This window comes from Ursus maritimus, unplaced genomic scaffold (assembly GCF_017311325.1).
Source record: "Ursus maritimus isolate PB19 unplaced genomic scaffold, ASM1731132v1 scaffold_18, whole genome shotgun sequence".
Taxonomy (NCBI): domain Eukaryota; kingdom Metazoa; phylum Chordata; class Mammalia; order Carnivora; family Ursidae; genus Ursus; species Ursus maritimus.
Window position 1 is genome coordinate 46,018,937 of NW_024424230.1, and position 16,837 is coordinate 46,035,773.

General features: G+C 42.5%; 1 protein-coding gene and 1 pseudogene across 1 annotated transcript in view; both read right to left on the reverse strand.

Moving 5' to 3' along the window:
• LAMA3 (laminin subunit alpha 3) overlaps window positions 1–13,968 on the reverse strand; it is a 254,054-nt gene extending 240,086 nt beyond the window's left edge. Inside the window, exon 1 of the mRNA XM_040632383.1 lies at window positions 13,687–13,968. Coding sequence (XP_040488317.1) covers window positions 13,687–13,968 — 282 coding nt within the window. The remainder of the gene's footprint in view (window positions 1–13,686) is intronic.
• Window positions 4,098–5,976, reverse strand: LOC103664843 (annotated as a pseudogene).
• Window positions 13,969–16,837: the final 2,869 nt, after the last annotated feature.

A 16,837-nucleotide genomic window follows, 5' to 3' on the forward strand; every position in this document is an offset into this window, starting at 1 on the left:
GCAAAGGTGCCAGCATCCCAGGGTTCCATTTTTCCCCACAGAACAGCACCAGGCAGGGGTCAGATGACAGGAGAAGTTTCTCACTGCCAAGGAGCCCCAAACGAAAGACTCCTGCCTTTTTATGAGCCCAGAGGATTGAGGGTAAGGAGAAGGGGACAGCAGGAGTAGAAAAATACCCAGTCAGCATGGGGAAACGTGCCTCAGCCACGGCAGCCCGTACAAAGTCTCAGGGGAGCCGCAGGGAAGTACCGGGAACCTCCACTGGAGGCCCCTGACCCAAGGCTGCTGGGCTGGGAATGCAGAGACAAGTATGAGCAGAGCTGGGGGGGGTGGGGCTGAACCCTTGGTTGCAACTCCCCGCAATGCACGCAGGTCTGGTGTGGGGAGGGCAGTGTCTGCCATGAGGCCTGCCAGTCAAAGCCACCTAATTGTCTACAGATGGGCCTAAAAGATGACACATAGGATTTTGACCTCACGAAGGACTCTCATCCCCTCTCCTTTAAAAGTCCTTTCATGGGTGCAGTATACTCTGCACGGGCAGTTCTTCCCCATAGCTGATCCCAGTCCTTTGTGCTGCAACATTACAGAGCCCCTTCGATTTTGTCTCTAGTGAAGATGGAGGACCACTGGTTACAAACGTCTCTGTCACGATTCTGAAGGCCCAGCCTCATCTTCCCTGTGGCTAGTCAAGCAGCTCTACTAAGATTTCTTTCACCTCCAGTCCTCCTAAGCCAGACGGACAATTGCTGTATGTAATCGCCAGAGAAAACAACTCCCAGAACGGAGGCAAGCAAGCGATCAAAGAAAATTGAGGCTGCAGGTAACACCAAGTATATGAGAGGTACCAAGAGTTACCTGGTGCTCGGAGACAGAGAACGAAGATTTTATTACTATTAGGAAGAGTGACTTCAACAGCTAATATTTTTACTCAGAAAAAAGTCTACTAAGTTGACCTAAAAGATAATGAAATAAAACAAAAGAAGAAAAAAACTCAACTAGTTCATGACGATCTTACTAAGAGATTTTCCTAATGAGGTCTCCCACCATTTTCTGTGAGTTTTTCTGGTTCATTAAAAATACTCAAGATCACATTAAAGGTACATTAAGTGATCAGCTGTCACCGTGAAACAGGAAAGCCACCTGGAAACAGAGAAGACAATAGGAAAATTTGAAAGTCTGACATTTTTGTTCTCTTCAAATCACTATGCAAACTACCTTGCATAGAATCTTTGCCACCAATGTCTTCTGTGCACACAAATCCTCAGCAATATTTAGTCTCTGCAGAGCCAATCCCAGAACATAGGGAATTGGGCCTTTCATTTCACAATCCCACCGCACCCTTCCCCTAACATAGCTCCTGAGCCCTCACTAGTGGTGAAGGAATCATCCAATCCCTGGGCTCTGCAAAAGGGGTCCAAGGCTCACAGTATGCGTGTACCCATCGTCCCCAAACTCACCCAATCTCACCTGCGTTAGTCAATCCTTACTTTATGCCCTTCTGATATGGTCTTCATATTTAAAGATGCCTCAAGGTGGGTGATCCCTAAATATTTGTTCAGCCAGGAGCAATCCTCATTCTATTTAGAGACTACACTTTGAGTTGCCAGATTACAAAGTCTCAAGAGCAGAGAGCTTAGAACGACCCAGGGAGCCTCACGCGGTGCCCTTTATCCTCACTCTTCCAACACACAGATAACTCACACACCGAATAGTCAGTAAGTACTGCGGACCAAGAGACTGGTTATCTGATTTAAAGTTAAAGTTACTGCACTGGATTGCATATATGTGCCCACCCTCCCCCACAGTTCCATATGTTAAGTCCTAACCCCTAAGATGATGCTATGAGGATGAGTTGAATGGGTTGAGTGCCCTTATAAGAGAGGCCGCCGAGAGAACCCTCACCTCCCCCACCATGTGAAGACACAGCGGAAAATACGTGGACTGGAAGTGGGTCTTCACCAGACACTGAACCTGCCCACACCTTGACCTTGGACTTCCCAGCCTCCAGAACTGTGAGAAATAAATTTCTGTTGTTTATAAGTTACCCAATCTATAGTATTTTGTTATGGCAGCCCAAATACATGAACCGTTGCTGTATTCGTCTCCCAGGGCTGCCAGAGCAAAGCACCAAAAACTGAGCGGCTGAGAACAACAGAAACATCTTGTCTCAGTTCTGGAAGCTAGAAGTCCGAAATCGAGGTGTTGGCAGGGCCCCGCCTCCTCTGAAATCTGTAAAGGAAGGATCCTTTCTTGCCTCTTGTCGCTGCTCTGTCAGGCATCTCTACTTTGAAATTCAACGCATCAGGGCCACACCTGCCTTCCAAAGACAGGTTGTTGAAATTCAGGTATTTTTTTTTTTGTCAAGCAGCACTTCTATCCAGGTGTTGCTCCAATAGGAAAATTCTGTGATGGTGTTGCCCTTTGGAAGTTTCTTCAAAAAGCATCGACAGAGGGTCTAGGACGCAGCCACAGGGAAGACGGACATGAGCAGGAAAATGTGGCCCCACCCTCAGAGAGCTCCAGATCTAGCTAATAAGGACACCAGGCATGAACAGAGAATGGTTCCAAGGTAATGAATGGCATTAGCAAGATGGCGCCCTGTTTGGCTGCCACTCTGAGGGAGGAGTAGCCGGCTCAGCAGTGGCCGCATAGTAGACTGGGTACGAGCATGAACTCGGCAGCCAGAGTCCCCCCGGCTGTACCATGTACTGGCTTTCTGATCTTAAACAAATCACTTAACCTCTCTGTGCTTCAGTTCCCTCGTCTGTAAAATGAGCTCGCTAAGAGCACCCCCTTCACAAACGGCAGTGAGGATGAAGAGGTCGGTACACATTAGGAGCTTTAGAACAGGGCCAAGCATCAGTAAGTGTTACGTAAGTGTATGTTCAGTTAATACCTTGCACTAGGCTGTTCTCCCTGCTCACCCTTCTGCCTCTTTATTTGGTATCGTTTCTGTGCACAGCGTATGCAGTATAGGGTATAACTTGAAAGTAGTGGAGAATTCTTGTTCCCACTTCTCACAGTTAAGCTATGCATAAATAATCTCATTAAAACCCATATTTCTCTTTAGCTAATGTTCATTAATTAATTTCACATGTATTTCCTGAGCATCTGGGATGGAAAAACCACTAAGAAAATACAATATGTTTATGACAATGAAAGAAATGGCAGGACACATGAGATTCAATGAGTTGGCTTTCCCCAGGGCATTTTCCACCCTGTTGGCGTGAGGGATCTAATCAAGGCCCTGCTAGCTCATGCAAAAAGCTCTTTTTTTTATGAAGCAGATAAAAGGTTTACTGCCTCTGAGCAGATACAGCCTTGCTCAGGCTGGATTTCAGCCCCCACATGTCCCTTGGCCAGGAGCCCATGTATACAGTCAATTCCATTGGCTAAGACCACTGAGATACCATTTAATGAATCTTTTTCCCTACTAGGTAAATGGTTCCAGAACGTGGAGCAAGGGGTTAATGCAGGTTTCATGAAAGCCTAAATCACAACAAGAAAAAAAATTTACAATCTGGAAGAATATAGTATTGCCACCAAAATTAACCGTAACAAATGACTACCTTCCTCCAAAATGTTACCCTTTTTTTTTTTTTTGGAATGCTAAAAAGTTGTTTAATGTCTGATAGACAAATTCAAGTTCATAAAGAATTTCCTTGAATTTAATAAAGATGCTAAAAATGTTCTTTGCATTTTTTAAATAGTTTCTTTTTCTTCAAAGTTCTGTACATAACAATAAAAATGTAGAAATAACCCCATCATCTCTCTGCATCAGAAATCCTCACTGGTGGGCTCACCATCTATAAGAAAGACATTCTTCAGCACAACCTGTCACAGAGACTGCTGTATCAGCAGGGACTTCTAACTTGAAGAACCATTACTAGATCTCTTTTATCAAGACTGTTAATCACCCCGGGGCTTTATCTACTAACTAGCAATTACCTATGAACTCAATGAACGCAGTCACTGGCTTTAGTGCTCCTACTGCTGGTGGTGATGTCTATGTCCTATGCTGACATCAACCATTACAGATGCAGGTGTAGTAAAGAACAGAAATAATCCCCCCCCCCCCATGGCTAGTCGCTGTGAAAAGCATGCATAGGGCAACTGAATTGAGGGTTAAGGGTTCGTCTTGCTAATTACAAAAGCTATACTAACAAGTTTCTCAGCCTCATCTACCAGATGATGGGCTTCCGCCCAGGTCTCCAGGAGCAGGCTTCACCTCCTTCACCAGGCAAAGGATTGTAATCACCTCCCTGCAAAGGCTTTCTGTCAGATTTTCATTTCAGGATGACCGATGAAATAGAAAGCCCAGCGCTTTCTTCTTCTGGGGGCTTTCTTACATTTCCTTTGTACCTTTTTCGTTTTTGCACACTGTCTCACATTTCAATGTTCTGTCTCCTTTGTTTGTTCTTCTTAGTTTTTTCCTTATACTTTTTACCCTGTGCATTTAATTCCTCTTGCATTTTCAAACAATCAGCTGCCCAAGCCTCTTGTCCTTTAACGACAACATCAGGTTCCACAGCAGTCCAGTTGCCTCTGCCTCCAGGCTTCAGCTGGGTGGAAAGTTTCTGAAACACCGCAGAGAGAAGGATGCAGCTGAACACCTTCGGCAGGTGATGTACCAGCCATAGGGACTAGGCAGGGACTCGCCGTGACGTGCAGGAAGTGCAGCCCCTCTGTCTCCAAGGCTGGCTGCTTGGACAGCTGCTCTTTGTCCAATTCCGTGGCTGCCCACCCCCCAACATATTTCCTTAATTGCTATAAAAATGTGTCCCTGTGTAAACAAATAATATCTAAACTTGTTATTAACACAGTATCAAAACAATTTAACATTGTTATTCTATAAAAGTCACTTTGCCTGTGATTATTTAGCATGCCGAAATGTTCAATATATAATACACTGTACGTTATCGAAATAATTTTTTAGGGGTGCCTGGATGGCTCACTCAGTTAAGTGTCCGACTTTTGATTTTGGCTCAGGTCATGATCTCAGGGTTGTGAGATAAAGCCCCACGTAGGGCTCCGTGCTCAGCGTGGAGTCCACTTGGGATTCTCTCTCCCTCTCCCTATGCCCCTCCCCCTACTCAGTCTCTCGCTCCCTCTCTCTAAATAAATAAGATCTTTTTAAAAAGCAATTTTTTACTCAAAAATTTTAAATGACTTATGAAAAATAATTGTTGTAGTTCCTAACAATTTTTTCATGCCATGAAAAAACACATTTACTGAGCCCTGTGTGCCACAATATATGCTGAGTGCTTTCTATCCTCCCAATAAATGTATGAGATAGACACTATTATTAATTCTGTTTTATATATGGGGAAACAGAGGTTATGCAATTTTCCAAGGTCAAAGAGCTATAGAGTTAGAATTCCAACTCACCTCTACATTATTGTAGAGCCAGAGTTATTCATCTCTAAGTGAGAGTAATTTGATGATATATTCAATGAGATGATACTCTATTTTCCCTCATAGGAATTTCCCTGGTCTTTTAAGAAAATTAGGCCATAAAAGCACTAGTCATCTACAGAAAGATCATGTCTGGATTATTTTTGCATCCTCAGCATCAAGCATGATGCCTGGCATGTAAGACCCACTTAATAAATGCTTGTGAATGAATGAATGAGTTAAAAAAAAAAAAGAAAGGCATACAGATTGGAAAGGAGAAAATGAAACACATGTAATTCTGTATGTAGAAAATACTGAAGAGTCTACAAAAAAACTACAGCAAGGTCATAGGATAAAAGATTCATATGCAAAAATCAATTGCATTTCCAGTGTAGATGTGTGTGCATATAGAAATTAGTAGATATGCATATATTTCTTAGTTCTGTCCACTTAGAGGGTCTAAAAGCAATGATACACTATTAACAATGAGCATTTCTAAAAGCAATGATACACTAGTAACAATGAGCATTTACTAAACGGTACCTCACACCCAGATCTTGGTTTCTAAACACCCATACCCATAATAGGCAAACAAACAATGCTCTTTGAAAAACCAGTTGGTTCCAAGGCAGGAGCAAAAAAAAAAAAAAAAAAAAAAAAATTAAAAATGGCCCTGGAACATGTTGTGGTACCAGAAAGCAAGGAAGCACCAAAAAAGAAGATGTAAGGATGTCACCAAAGATGGCAGAGGAGAGAGCTTCAAGGATATGTTCCTCCACTAAAGCAACAACTAATCTCACCAAAAAAAAAAAAAAAAAAAAAATCTGTCAAAATGAACATTTTCAGAACTCTGGAATCTATTCAAAAACCTACAACAGGGGCGCCTGGGTGGCACAGCAGTCAGGCGTCTGCCTTCAGCTCAGGGCGTGATCCTGGTGTTCTGGGATCGAGCCCCACATCAGGCTCCTCTGCTACGAGCCTGCTTCTTTCTCTCCCACTCCCCCTGCTTGTGTTCCCTCTCTTGCTGGCTGTCTCTATCTCTGTCGAATAAATAAATAAAATCTTAAAAAAAAAAAACCTACAACAAGTTATAACCAGTGGGCTTAAAGATAAATTGATTGAAAATATCTAGCCTGAGAAAAAGAAAGAAAAAAGAATGAACAAAAATAAACAAAGCTCAAGGCACCTGTAGGACCTTGACCTATGGACCCATATACACATTAGGGGAGTCCCAGCAGAAAAGCAAAAAAGACGCAGAAAGGATATTGGAAAAAATAATGGTTGACACTTCCCAAATTTGATTAAAGACATGAATCTACACATCCAAGAAACTAAACAAACTCCAAACAAGACAAACTCAAATCCACACCAAGACACATTATAATCAAACTGTCAAAAGACAAAGAGAAAATCCTGAAAACAGCAAAAGAGAAGCAATTTATCCCCATACAGGGGATCGTCAATAAGATTAACAACTTATTTTTCATCAGAAACCATGGAAGCCAGAAGGCATTGAGATGATATATTTAAAATGTTGAAAGGAAAAAACTGTCAGTCAAGACTGCCATACCTGGTAAAATTATCCTTCAAAAATGAGGGAGAATTAGGACATTCCCAAATAAACAAAAGCTGAAGGAGTTTGTTGCTAGTAGGCCTGCCCTGTTGAAGGCCGAAAGGCTAGAGGCACTAAAGGAGTCCTTCAGCTGAGATGAAAGGACATTAGACAATAACTCAGAGCCATACAAAGAAATAAAAAACACCAGTACAGTTAACTACGTAGATAAATATAAAAGCCAGCATTACTGGATTTTTGGTTTGTCCCATATGATTTACAAAACAAATGCACAGAACAATAATTACATATTTATATCAATGGGCAACAATGTGTAAAGATCTAATTTGTGAAAATAACATCTTAAAGAGCGGGGACAGACCTGTAGAGAAGCAGAGTTTTAGATGCTACTGAAGCTAAGCTGGTATCAACTCAAACTGGACTGTTACAAATGTAGGATGTTAATTGTAATCCCCAGAGTAACCACTGTGAAAATAATTGAAAAATATACAGAAAAGAAGATGAGGAGGAAACAAAAATGGTTCATTAGAAAAAGAAATTAAACACGAAAGAAGGTAGTAACAGAGGAATTGAGGAACCACAAAATATAAGACATAGAGAAAAGAAATGGCAAAATGGCAGAAGTAAGGCCTTCTTTATCAGCAATCACTTTAAATGTAAATGGATTTGACCCAACAATGAAAAGGCAAAGATCTGCAGAATGGATTAAAAAAAAAAAAAAAAAAGCAACCGTGATACCGATCTATAAGAGATTCACTTTAGATCCAAAGACACAAATAAATTGAAAGTGAAAGGATAGATAAAGGTATTCTATGCAAATAGTAATCCAAAGAGAGCTGGGGTGGTTACACTAATATCAGACGAAGTAAACTTTAAGTCAAAAAAAATCGTTACAAAAGATAAAGACACATGTTACACGTTGAAAAAAGGGCCAATCCTTCAAGAAGATATAACAATGTAAATATATCTATACCAAACAGAAAAGCTTCAAATACACATAAAGCAAAATTTGACAGAACTGAAGGGAAAAATAGTTCCGTAACATTAGTCGGAGACATCAGTACTCCATTTCAATAATTGGTAGTTTCTCAAAAACTTAAACATAAATTTACTATGTGATCCAGCAGTTCCACTCCTAGGAATCAACCCAAGAAAACTGAAAACATATGTCCGCACAAAGATTTGCTTGTGAATGTTCATAGCAGCATTACTTACAGTAGCCAAAACCTAAAAACACTCCAAATGTCCATGATCTGGATAGAGAAAATGAGGTATGGCTATAAAACAGCATGCTAGTTTCCGCAATCAAAAGAAGCAAACTCCTAAATCATACAACAATATTAAAGAACTTCAAAATCATTATGCCAAGTGAAAGGAGTCAGACAAAAAAGGGCGCTCAGGTGGCCCAGTCAGTTAAGCGTCAGACTCTTGATTTCCACTCAGGTCTTGGTCTCAGGGTCATGAGCTTGAGCCCCGTGTCCAATTTCTCACTGGGTGTAGAGTCTGCCTGAGATTCTCGCTCTCCCTCTCCCTCGGCCCCTACCATCCCCTCCCCATCTTAAAAAAAAAAAGTTAGACACAAAAGCCTATATGTTGTATAATTTCATTTATATGAAATTTACAGAAATGAGAAATTTTTAGAGAAAGAAATCATAGTAGTGGAAATAGACGCAGAAATTGAGTGTGTAGACACAAGAGAACATTTGGAGCTGGTGGAAATATTCTAAAACTGGATTCTAGTGATAGTTGCACAACTCTATGAATTTATTTAAAAATATATAATTCACACCTACAATGGATGCATGTTATAGTATTTAAATCAGGCCTCAATAAAACCGTTAAAAATGACTCACATACTTCAATCTAGTTTTGGTGAAAAAATATGAAGAAAACGTGTGGTTTTCACGTTCCTACATGCACGAAAGATGTAAAATGAACACAGCTAACTTTCCGCAATGGGCTGAGTACGGCCGTCTCATAAGCGAGGGGTCGAAATTAATAACCTTTTGTCCTTCTCTTTCCCTATGACTATATACTTCTTTTTCTCAGATTAAATGATCCACATTCTTAACAGCACGAGTAATTCAGAGCATGAGATAAAATCCCACAATTCAAGGACTGAACATTCCCACTTCCAACTATTCACCTTCCACAACCCTGAAGATCCACGAGCTCCAGTAATCTGTGATTTGTTGAAGCAAAAATTTAAGTTGCTGACATTCTTGCGTGTGGACCCATGTTCCTTTGCTGGTGAGGGAACATGGCTCTCCAAAGGAAAACATTTATGTTTCTCTTCTTCAAATGATTTGCACATAAGCTTTCATTGCTAAACTTTGGTTAATGTTCACCCAAAACTATTAGGAACATCATTTTTTAAAAAGATCATTCATCTTTAAATTGCTGACTGCAGTCATTTGTCTGAAGTCTCAAAATAACTCTTATCGCTAAGAATTGTTACAAATATATCAATGGAATAGTAAATGTCTTTGATTTCTCAGTCCTTGCTCAAGACTTTCCTATCAGTTTCACAAAGGAAAAGGCCCTTGTTGAAGCTAACAAATGGTTTCTCTTTCACAATGGTTCTATAAACAGCCTTAGTGAAATTGAGTTTCCTGTTTATGGCCATTAGTCCAAGTTACCCAAACACACAACCTAGACTGGTTTGTGGCGAGCACTCCTGCTCTTGGCTGTAATTCACATGTGTGCACTTCTCTACCACTGTCATTCAGGCTAGATACACGTTCCCGTGCATCAATTATACTGCAATGAAGGAATATAAGATGTGCTGAACTGTCAATGTACAAAATCAACGTCGTATGTTTGGTAAACATACTCATTTCATTCCTTGTGAGTGTAGAGTGTGTGCCAAGCTAAACCAAACAGAAGGTTATATTTTCAAGACAACCTTCCACTTACATTTTACCATCATCTCTATCAGATGTCAGTAAATAATAACGTTTTTTGGATTCCACAGGTAAGAAAGCATTTAAAATTGAAGCATAGAGTAGGACAGATTCAGTGTAGTTAACTTCTGAGCAGAATAGAATTAATTTGTGCATTTTTTGGTCTATTCTTTACATTAACTTCTTTACAGTCTCGAGCTGTGTCTTCATTCCACCATCTTTTGCTTCAATATTTAGCACACACACTGGTCCAGCCTTTGTGCTGAGCACGGGACACAGGTGTGAATCAAACAGACAAAATCCCTGAACCAAAGAGCTCTCAAACACCGAAAACTTAATGTCTGAGCAGTAACACGTTTATAAAAATCTTATTTAATGAATTTTAAGTCCAGAGAAACCACAGTGAACATTTTTCACACGATAAACAAAATTCAGACTTTTAAAATGCCCTACCTGTTGACGCATGCTACCATTCAAGAACCAACATTATTATTATAGGTCAGGACCATAAGCCCAGGCTTTATTCTAAGATGCGACTTTTATTCATTTTTTTACATTTTTGGCAAAATCCTTCTGGCCTGAAATTCTAAATCCTGGCTGGCCCTAAAGATTTATTTTTAGAAAGCTCAAAGAAACAGAACTATTTTAATTAACTCTTCTCCATTTCCCCTCTTGAGCATAAAGAGATTCAAGATCATCATCGCTCGGGTACAAGCAATTGCTCAATCATAATCTTCCACCCTTCTACCATCACCCCTCAGTTTCCTGAAAGGCGGGTCTACACCAGTGGCTGCCAACACTGGGCTAGAGTGAGCATCTAAAAGCCCAGCTTCTAGAACTCCCCTTCCCGGGTCTTGTCTCCAACACACTTCTGTCCTCATTAGGTAAAAGCCTCTCACATCAGCAATCAGTACATCTTCTCAAGCCCTCAGCTGTGAAAGCAGAAAGCACTATTCAGCAGAGCTCTTATTCACCCCTTATTTTTAGGGAGGAATAAGGTATAACACCAGATGGCATTCTTTTTCCACAGGCTATAGCTTGGCCTAGAAATGCAGTCTGCTGAATGACCTCAGAAAAGCCACTTCCTACTCTACTAGGACTGTGAACCAAGGTTTAGGGACCTATCCTGGAAACTCAATCAGAACAGAAAGTAAGACCTTTCTGGACCTCCAAGACAGTAGTATCAACCTATGAGCACACACGCACACACGCACACACACACACGCACACACACACACACAATGCCAGGTGAGGAGAATGAAGGTCGGCCCATTCCTGGGCAAATCTAGGGGAGAGGAGACAGTTGAAAATTTCTTCCCTTGCATTTACTCTTCCCAAAGTCAGAACAGCTGTCTCCAAAGTTGGATGTGCCAGGCAATCCAATGGGGTGCCAGAAGGGAATATCAAAACATGTTTATTTTACTGAAAAATGAAGAAATTCAGTTTGACTAATATTTAATGTGCAGACTGCTTAGGGCCTTTACCCTGTTCACAAGTCAGCTGGTCACAATGGTCCTGTCTGCCCAAGGGAAGAGGAGGAGGGGGTTCCACCAGGCTCTCATCTGACCATGACCCAACAAAGCTTACGTGGGCCTGGTTATGTGGGCATGCAGATTCTATTCTCCTAGATAGCCGAACAGTTCCAACCTTGTACTAAAATGAGGAGTGACAAAGAAATTCTTTTGATGACAGATTCACTGCTTATCTCACGGTAAAGTACTTAAAAGATTTTGAAATTTAAAGATAAGTCACACATATTTTCTTCACAAAAATTCCAGATTTGCTTTTTCCGGGATGACAAGTAGTTTCCAGTAATACGTTCCCTGATAAATATTCACAAAAAATAGAGGTCCCTACCAAAGGTGTTGTTTCAACAACGTGTGAAAAAGTAAGTACTATTCTAAGAAATGTACACTTTGAAAAGAGTGTTTTGGAAAATAGATGTTTGGAAATGTTTCATTTTTTTGTGGCTGAAAAGATGGAACTGGGTTACTCTAAAAGTTCTCCTATTTGACATTTTAAAAACAGGAACACAGAATTTTGTAATATATTTTAATATTTTCCAAAAAAACTACTTGCAGTGAGTTTTTAATCTATTTTTTTAAACCATTAAAACGTAATACCTTCCTATCAGGAAGTACTGAATGCCACCTGAAAAGCAAACATTGACTGGCCAAGTGTCTACTTTAAAAAATTTTTAGAATAATTGAAGGATGGGGCAGAAATACGAGTACCATGATTTAGTGAATTCAGACAGTATCAGACCTGTGCAGTTACACTGAATCCCATGCTCCAAAAGGCCCCTCACTTAATTTGATGCTCTACTATCACCATCTTGAAATTCACAATCTTTGAACAAGGTGCTTACATTTTCATTTTGCACTGGGCTCTGTGAATTATGTAGCCAGTTCTGGAGCTCACTGGTCAATGCAGTAGTCCTTCTCCTTGAATCTACATATTTTTAAGGTATCTTTTCAGCTATGACAACTACTAATTTCAACTATTAATGTAAAGCCAACCTTGAATTGCTGGATCATGGGTGCTAAACTAAACTTGTCAAAAATAATGATATACCTAATTGCATGTGTGTATTTATAAAGTTATACACAATCAGAAATATTTAGAGAAAGCAAAATTATTTGGCGTTGTTAATAAAGAAAATTGAAAGTATTTTCATCATTGTTATTTTATCTTTTTATTTCTATTCTTGCCTGTTTTCTAGTACACACAATATATTAATAAAGCGATACTTGCATATAATTCATAAATAAATAAGCACATGTTGGCATTGCATGTTCAACAATTTGTCGTTTATGGAACTGCACAAACAAGAGTTTCTAAAACCCTGACCTAGATTCTCAATGACAATCTTTTGCTTCTGGAGCCCAAGCTCCAAAATTACTCCCCCTCCCGGCAGCACTTTCCCATTCCTCAGCAATATTTTCCAGTAGAACGAGGGAGGTAATTATGAATTACGGCTCAGTGTAAAGAGGATTTCAAGTCAGGACTTGGGTTCAAATTCCGCTGCTCTAGGTTAAGACTCAGGCACGTTTCTTAACCTGCTCACCCGCCCCGGTTCCCAGCGCTGTTGTGAGGGGCGTGTGTAAAGACCTGGCACACTTGCAGATGCTGATTAAGCACCAGCAACACGATCGTTTACGCCAGGTGTTCGCGGGCTGAGCCTCACGGACCCTGAGCGCCGCGTCCATCTCTGCCCATTTCAAGTCTCATTCACCCCTGTGGCCCTGAACGGTGGCACTTCGGGCAGCGCGGTGAGGTGCATCTTTTCCGTGACATCGGAGTGATGCTACCGACATAACCTAAAAGTTCTCTCCAAACACGCCACGGAAACCCACTGCTACCAACTTCCCCGAATAAGGTCGGGGAGACAGAATGGCCTGGAAGGAGGCGCGCCAGTGAAGCCTAGGGGCACTCATGGCCTGGCCGGGCGCTACCTGAGTGACGAGGCAGGATGGGGCGGCGGTTCCATGCACCCCGCAGCGCACCTTGGGACTTTCTCCTCTGCGCCGCAAACTTAACCTCAGCCTTCACTTAGCTCGCGTGCCCTACTGGTCCGGGCCTCGGGCGGCGAACTGGCAAGGGCGGAGCTCCCTCAGGATCGCTCCTGGGCACCGAGCCCACCTCCCTGGGTCGCCGGCCCGCGCGGGGCCTGGGGGAGCCCTTCCCGGTCGTCTGGGATCGCTAGCGCGCGCGGGGAAAAAGCCCCCTCCTTCTGCTCCGGGTCGCTGGCCAGCGCGCGGAGGGGGCCCGCCCTTCGCCCCCACCCCCACCCCCCGCTGGCTCCCGGGACCTTACCTGGATGGTGTGGCCGCCGCCCGGGGCGGTGGGCCCCCCCACCAACTTGCAGTAGAGCTCGGGCCGAGGCCGCGCGCCGCCGGGCTCCCGCTCTCCGCAGGTGGCGGTGGCCCAAATCCTCGCCGCCTCGGCCAGGTTGAAGTAGGGCGGGTGCAGGCTGAGCCGGACCGCGGGCCGGGGTTCGCGAGCGGGGCTCACGGCGGGCGGCGGCAGCAGCAGCAGCAGCAGCAGCAGCAGGACTGGCCTCGATGCCCAGCCTGGAGCCCGCGCGGCCGCCGCCATCCTGCAGCACAGGATCCTCCCGGGAGGAGAGAGCTCAGCCCCGGGTGTGGGCGGCGGCCGATCCGCGCCCCCCGCCCCGCGCGCCTGGAGCCTGCGGCGTGCAGGCGGCGTCTCTGGTGTGGAACCTGCGGCGGCTGGAGCCGGCACCCAACCGAGCAGGAACTGACAGCGCCCAGCCTCGGGCCCGCAGACCCGGTCTCTGCAGCGCGCTGCGCCCTGCAAACTTCGCGGGCGGGGAGAGCGAAAGGCGTTCCCGGGCTCTCATCCTGGCGGCTGCGGCGGGGGCCGGGACCGCCCCACCTTCCCACGCCCCGCTCAGAAATCAGCTAGTTCTCCTCTCCAGCTGCTCACGGTCTCAGACCAGTCTTGAAAGCCGGCTCTGGACCTCGGACAAGGGGGAAGGCTTGGGTCAGAGACACATCAGAGCAAACTGGCACGACCTGCAGAACTTATATCAAAGACGTTGTGATTCCCCGGACGTCTCAATTGTCAAAAGACAAGCCCCGTCAATTTCTCAAACACCGTGCGCCAACAATATCTGTGGCACTACAGCCACATTCGGAGTCTGGGAGCGAAGGAGCTCAGGGGGAATGGGGAGTGGTGGAACAGACACATTTAAGAGACGGCCAATAGCGCAGGTCGCAGTTTGCCAAGCTGCGGAGACACTTGGAGGAAAGTCTTTAGATGCCCAATCTGCTAAATTATACAGATAAACTGAGAGAGTTGAGCGAATTACTGGAGCTGTCAAGCTGGCGTCAGAGCAGAGGGTACGCCCATCCCGGGGCCGAGATTTGGTCTTCCTTGCAGGATATCTCCCCCAAATCCAGCCCTCTTAGGCGCTCTAAGCAATTCAGGGGAAGTTGTCCCTGCTGCCGGCCAGGACTGGGCCAGGACTGACCGAAGTGCCTCAAAGGAAGTAGGATTGGAGCTGTGAAGGAAGGAGATGGGAAAAAGAGGGAGGGTGAGAACGTTCTTGAGCAAAGATTGAGATAGCCATAAAAAATAGTACAGTTGAAAGGAGCCAGAAGTGGCCAACGTATTTATTAAGCAGTAGGATATGTGCTAGACGGCCGTGTACCTATTTAATCTTCTGTTTGTTCTTCAAAAATAAAAGGAGGGGGAAAGGAATTTGTGACTGTAGCACCAAAAGGAGAAGCCACAAAGACTAATAAGTTGACAGAGAAACTAAAAGTTTTGTACATCCAAAGGCACCATAACTAAAGAAAAACGGCAAACACGCGAGGAGAAAATGTTTACCATGCAGGACATGGGATTAATAATTTAAATATATAAATTGTTTCCTCAAAACTAAGAAAAAGTGGAATACTCAAGACTAAGAAACCTAATATAATTAACAGGGAAAAAAACTTTTCTAAGCTAATAAACATATGAAAATTGTTTTGACTTTCCCGGGAATTGAAATGCAAGCAACGCACCAATGAGACTCATCTTTCACCTATCAAACCAGGAAATATTTTTTTTAAAGCAATAAAACAGAGAATTAGGGGAATCCAGTATCACAGCCTTGGTTGAAGTGAAATCCTTATAACTTCTCAGGTGGGCAATGTTTGCAGTGCTTAGTAAATGACTTCAGTGTGCGTGTATTTTGCCCTAACAACTCCACTTGTGGACATTTATATCCAGGAAGTAATTAAGAAAGCTTGCAAAGATTTAGTGGCAAGTATGTATCAGAGGTATTTTAGTTTTTTTTTTTTTAATTTAAAGGAACCTAAATGTCTAATAGTAAAGACCTGGTTAGATACAATATTATAGTGGACTTTTTATTAAATTTTTTTAAAGATTTTATTTATTTATTTATTCGACAGAGATAGAGACAGCCAGCAAGAGAGGAAACACAAGCAGAGGAAGAAGCAGGCTCATACCGGAGGAGCCTGATGTGGGGCTCGATCCCATAACGCCGGGATCACGCCCTGAGCCGGAGGCAGACGCTTAACCGCTGTGCCACCCAGACGCCCCCTAAATATTTTTTATTAAATAAAATATTAAAGTGAAATATTACAGGGTCACTAAGATGATGTTATAGAACTATTTTTTCTGACGTAAAAGATGTTCACAATATTTTAACAGAAAAAAGTATACAAAATAATACGTGTACAAGAATCAATTGTATTTATATACACTAGCAATGAACAATCCCAAAATGAAATTAAGAGCAATTCCATTTACTATAGAATCAGAAAGAATAGTATTCTTAGGAATAAATAAAACAAAAGAAGTACAATGAAAACTAAAAAACATCTTTGAAAGAAATTAAAGAAGCTCTAAAGAAATGGAAAGACATCCCATGTTCAGGGATTGAGAGACAATATTGTTAAGATGGCAGTATTCTCTAAAGCAGTCCATAGATTCAACACAATCTCTACCAAAATCCTAGGTGATATTTTTGCAGACATTGACAAGGTGATCTTAAAATTCATGTGGAAATATGAAGAAACCAGAACAGCCAAACAATCCTGAGAAAGATGAAAGAAATTGGAGGATTCACACTTTCCCCATTTCAAAACTTAACACAAACCTACAGCAGTCAAGAGAGTGTGGTACTGGCATAAGGATAAACATATAGATCAATGGAATAGAAGTGGGAGTCCAGAAATAAACCTTTACATTTATGGTCACTCAATTTCCACCATTTTTAACGGTGCCAAGACTATTCAATGGGGAAAGAGTAATCTTTTCAATAAATGGTGCTGGGACAGCTGGCTATCCACATGCAAATGAATCAAGTTGGATGCCTACCTCACACCACATACAAAAAAAAAAAAAAAAAAAAAGAACTCAAAATGGATCAAAGACCTAAATGTAAGAGCTAACACTATAAAACTCTTAGACAAGAACATAAGAATAAATC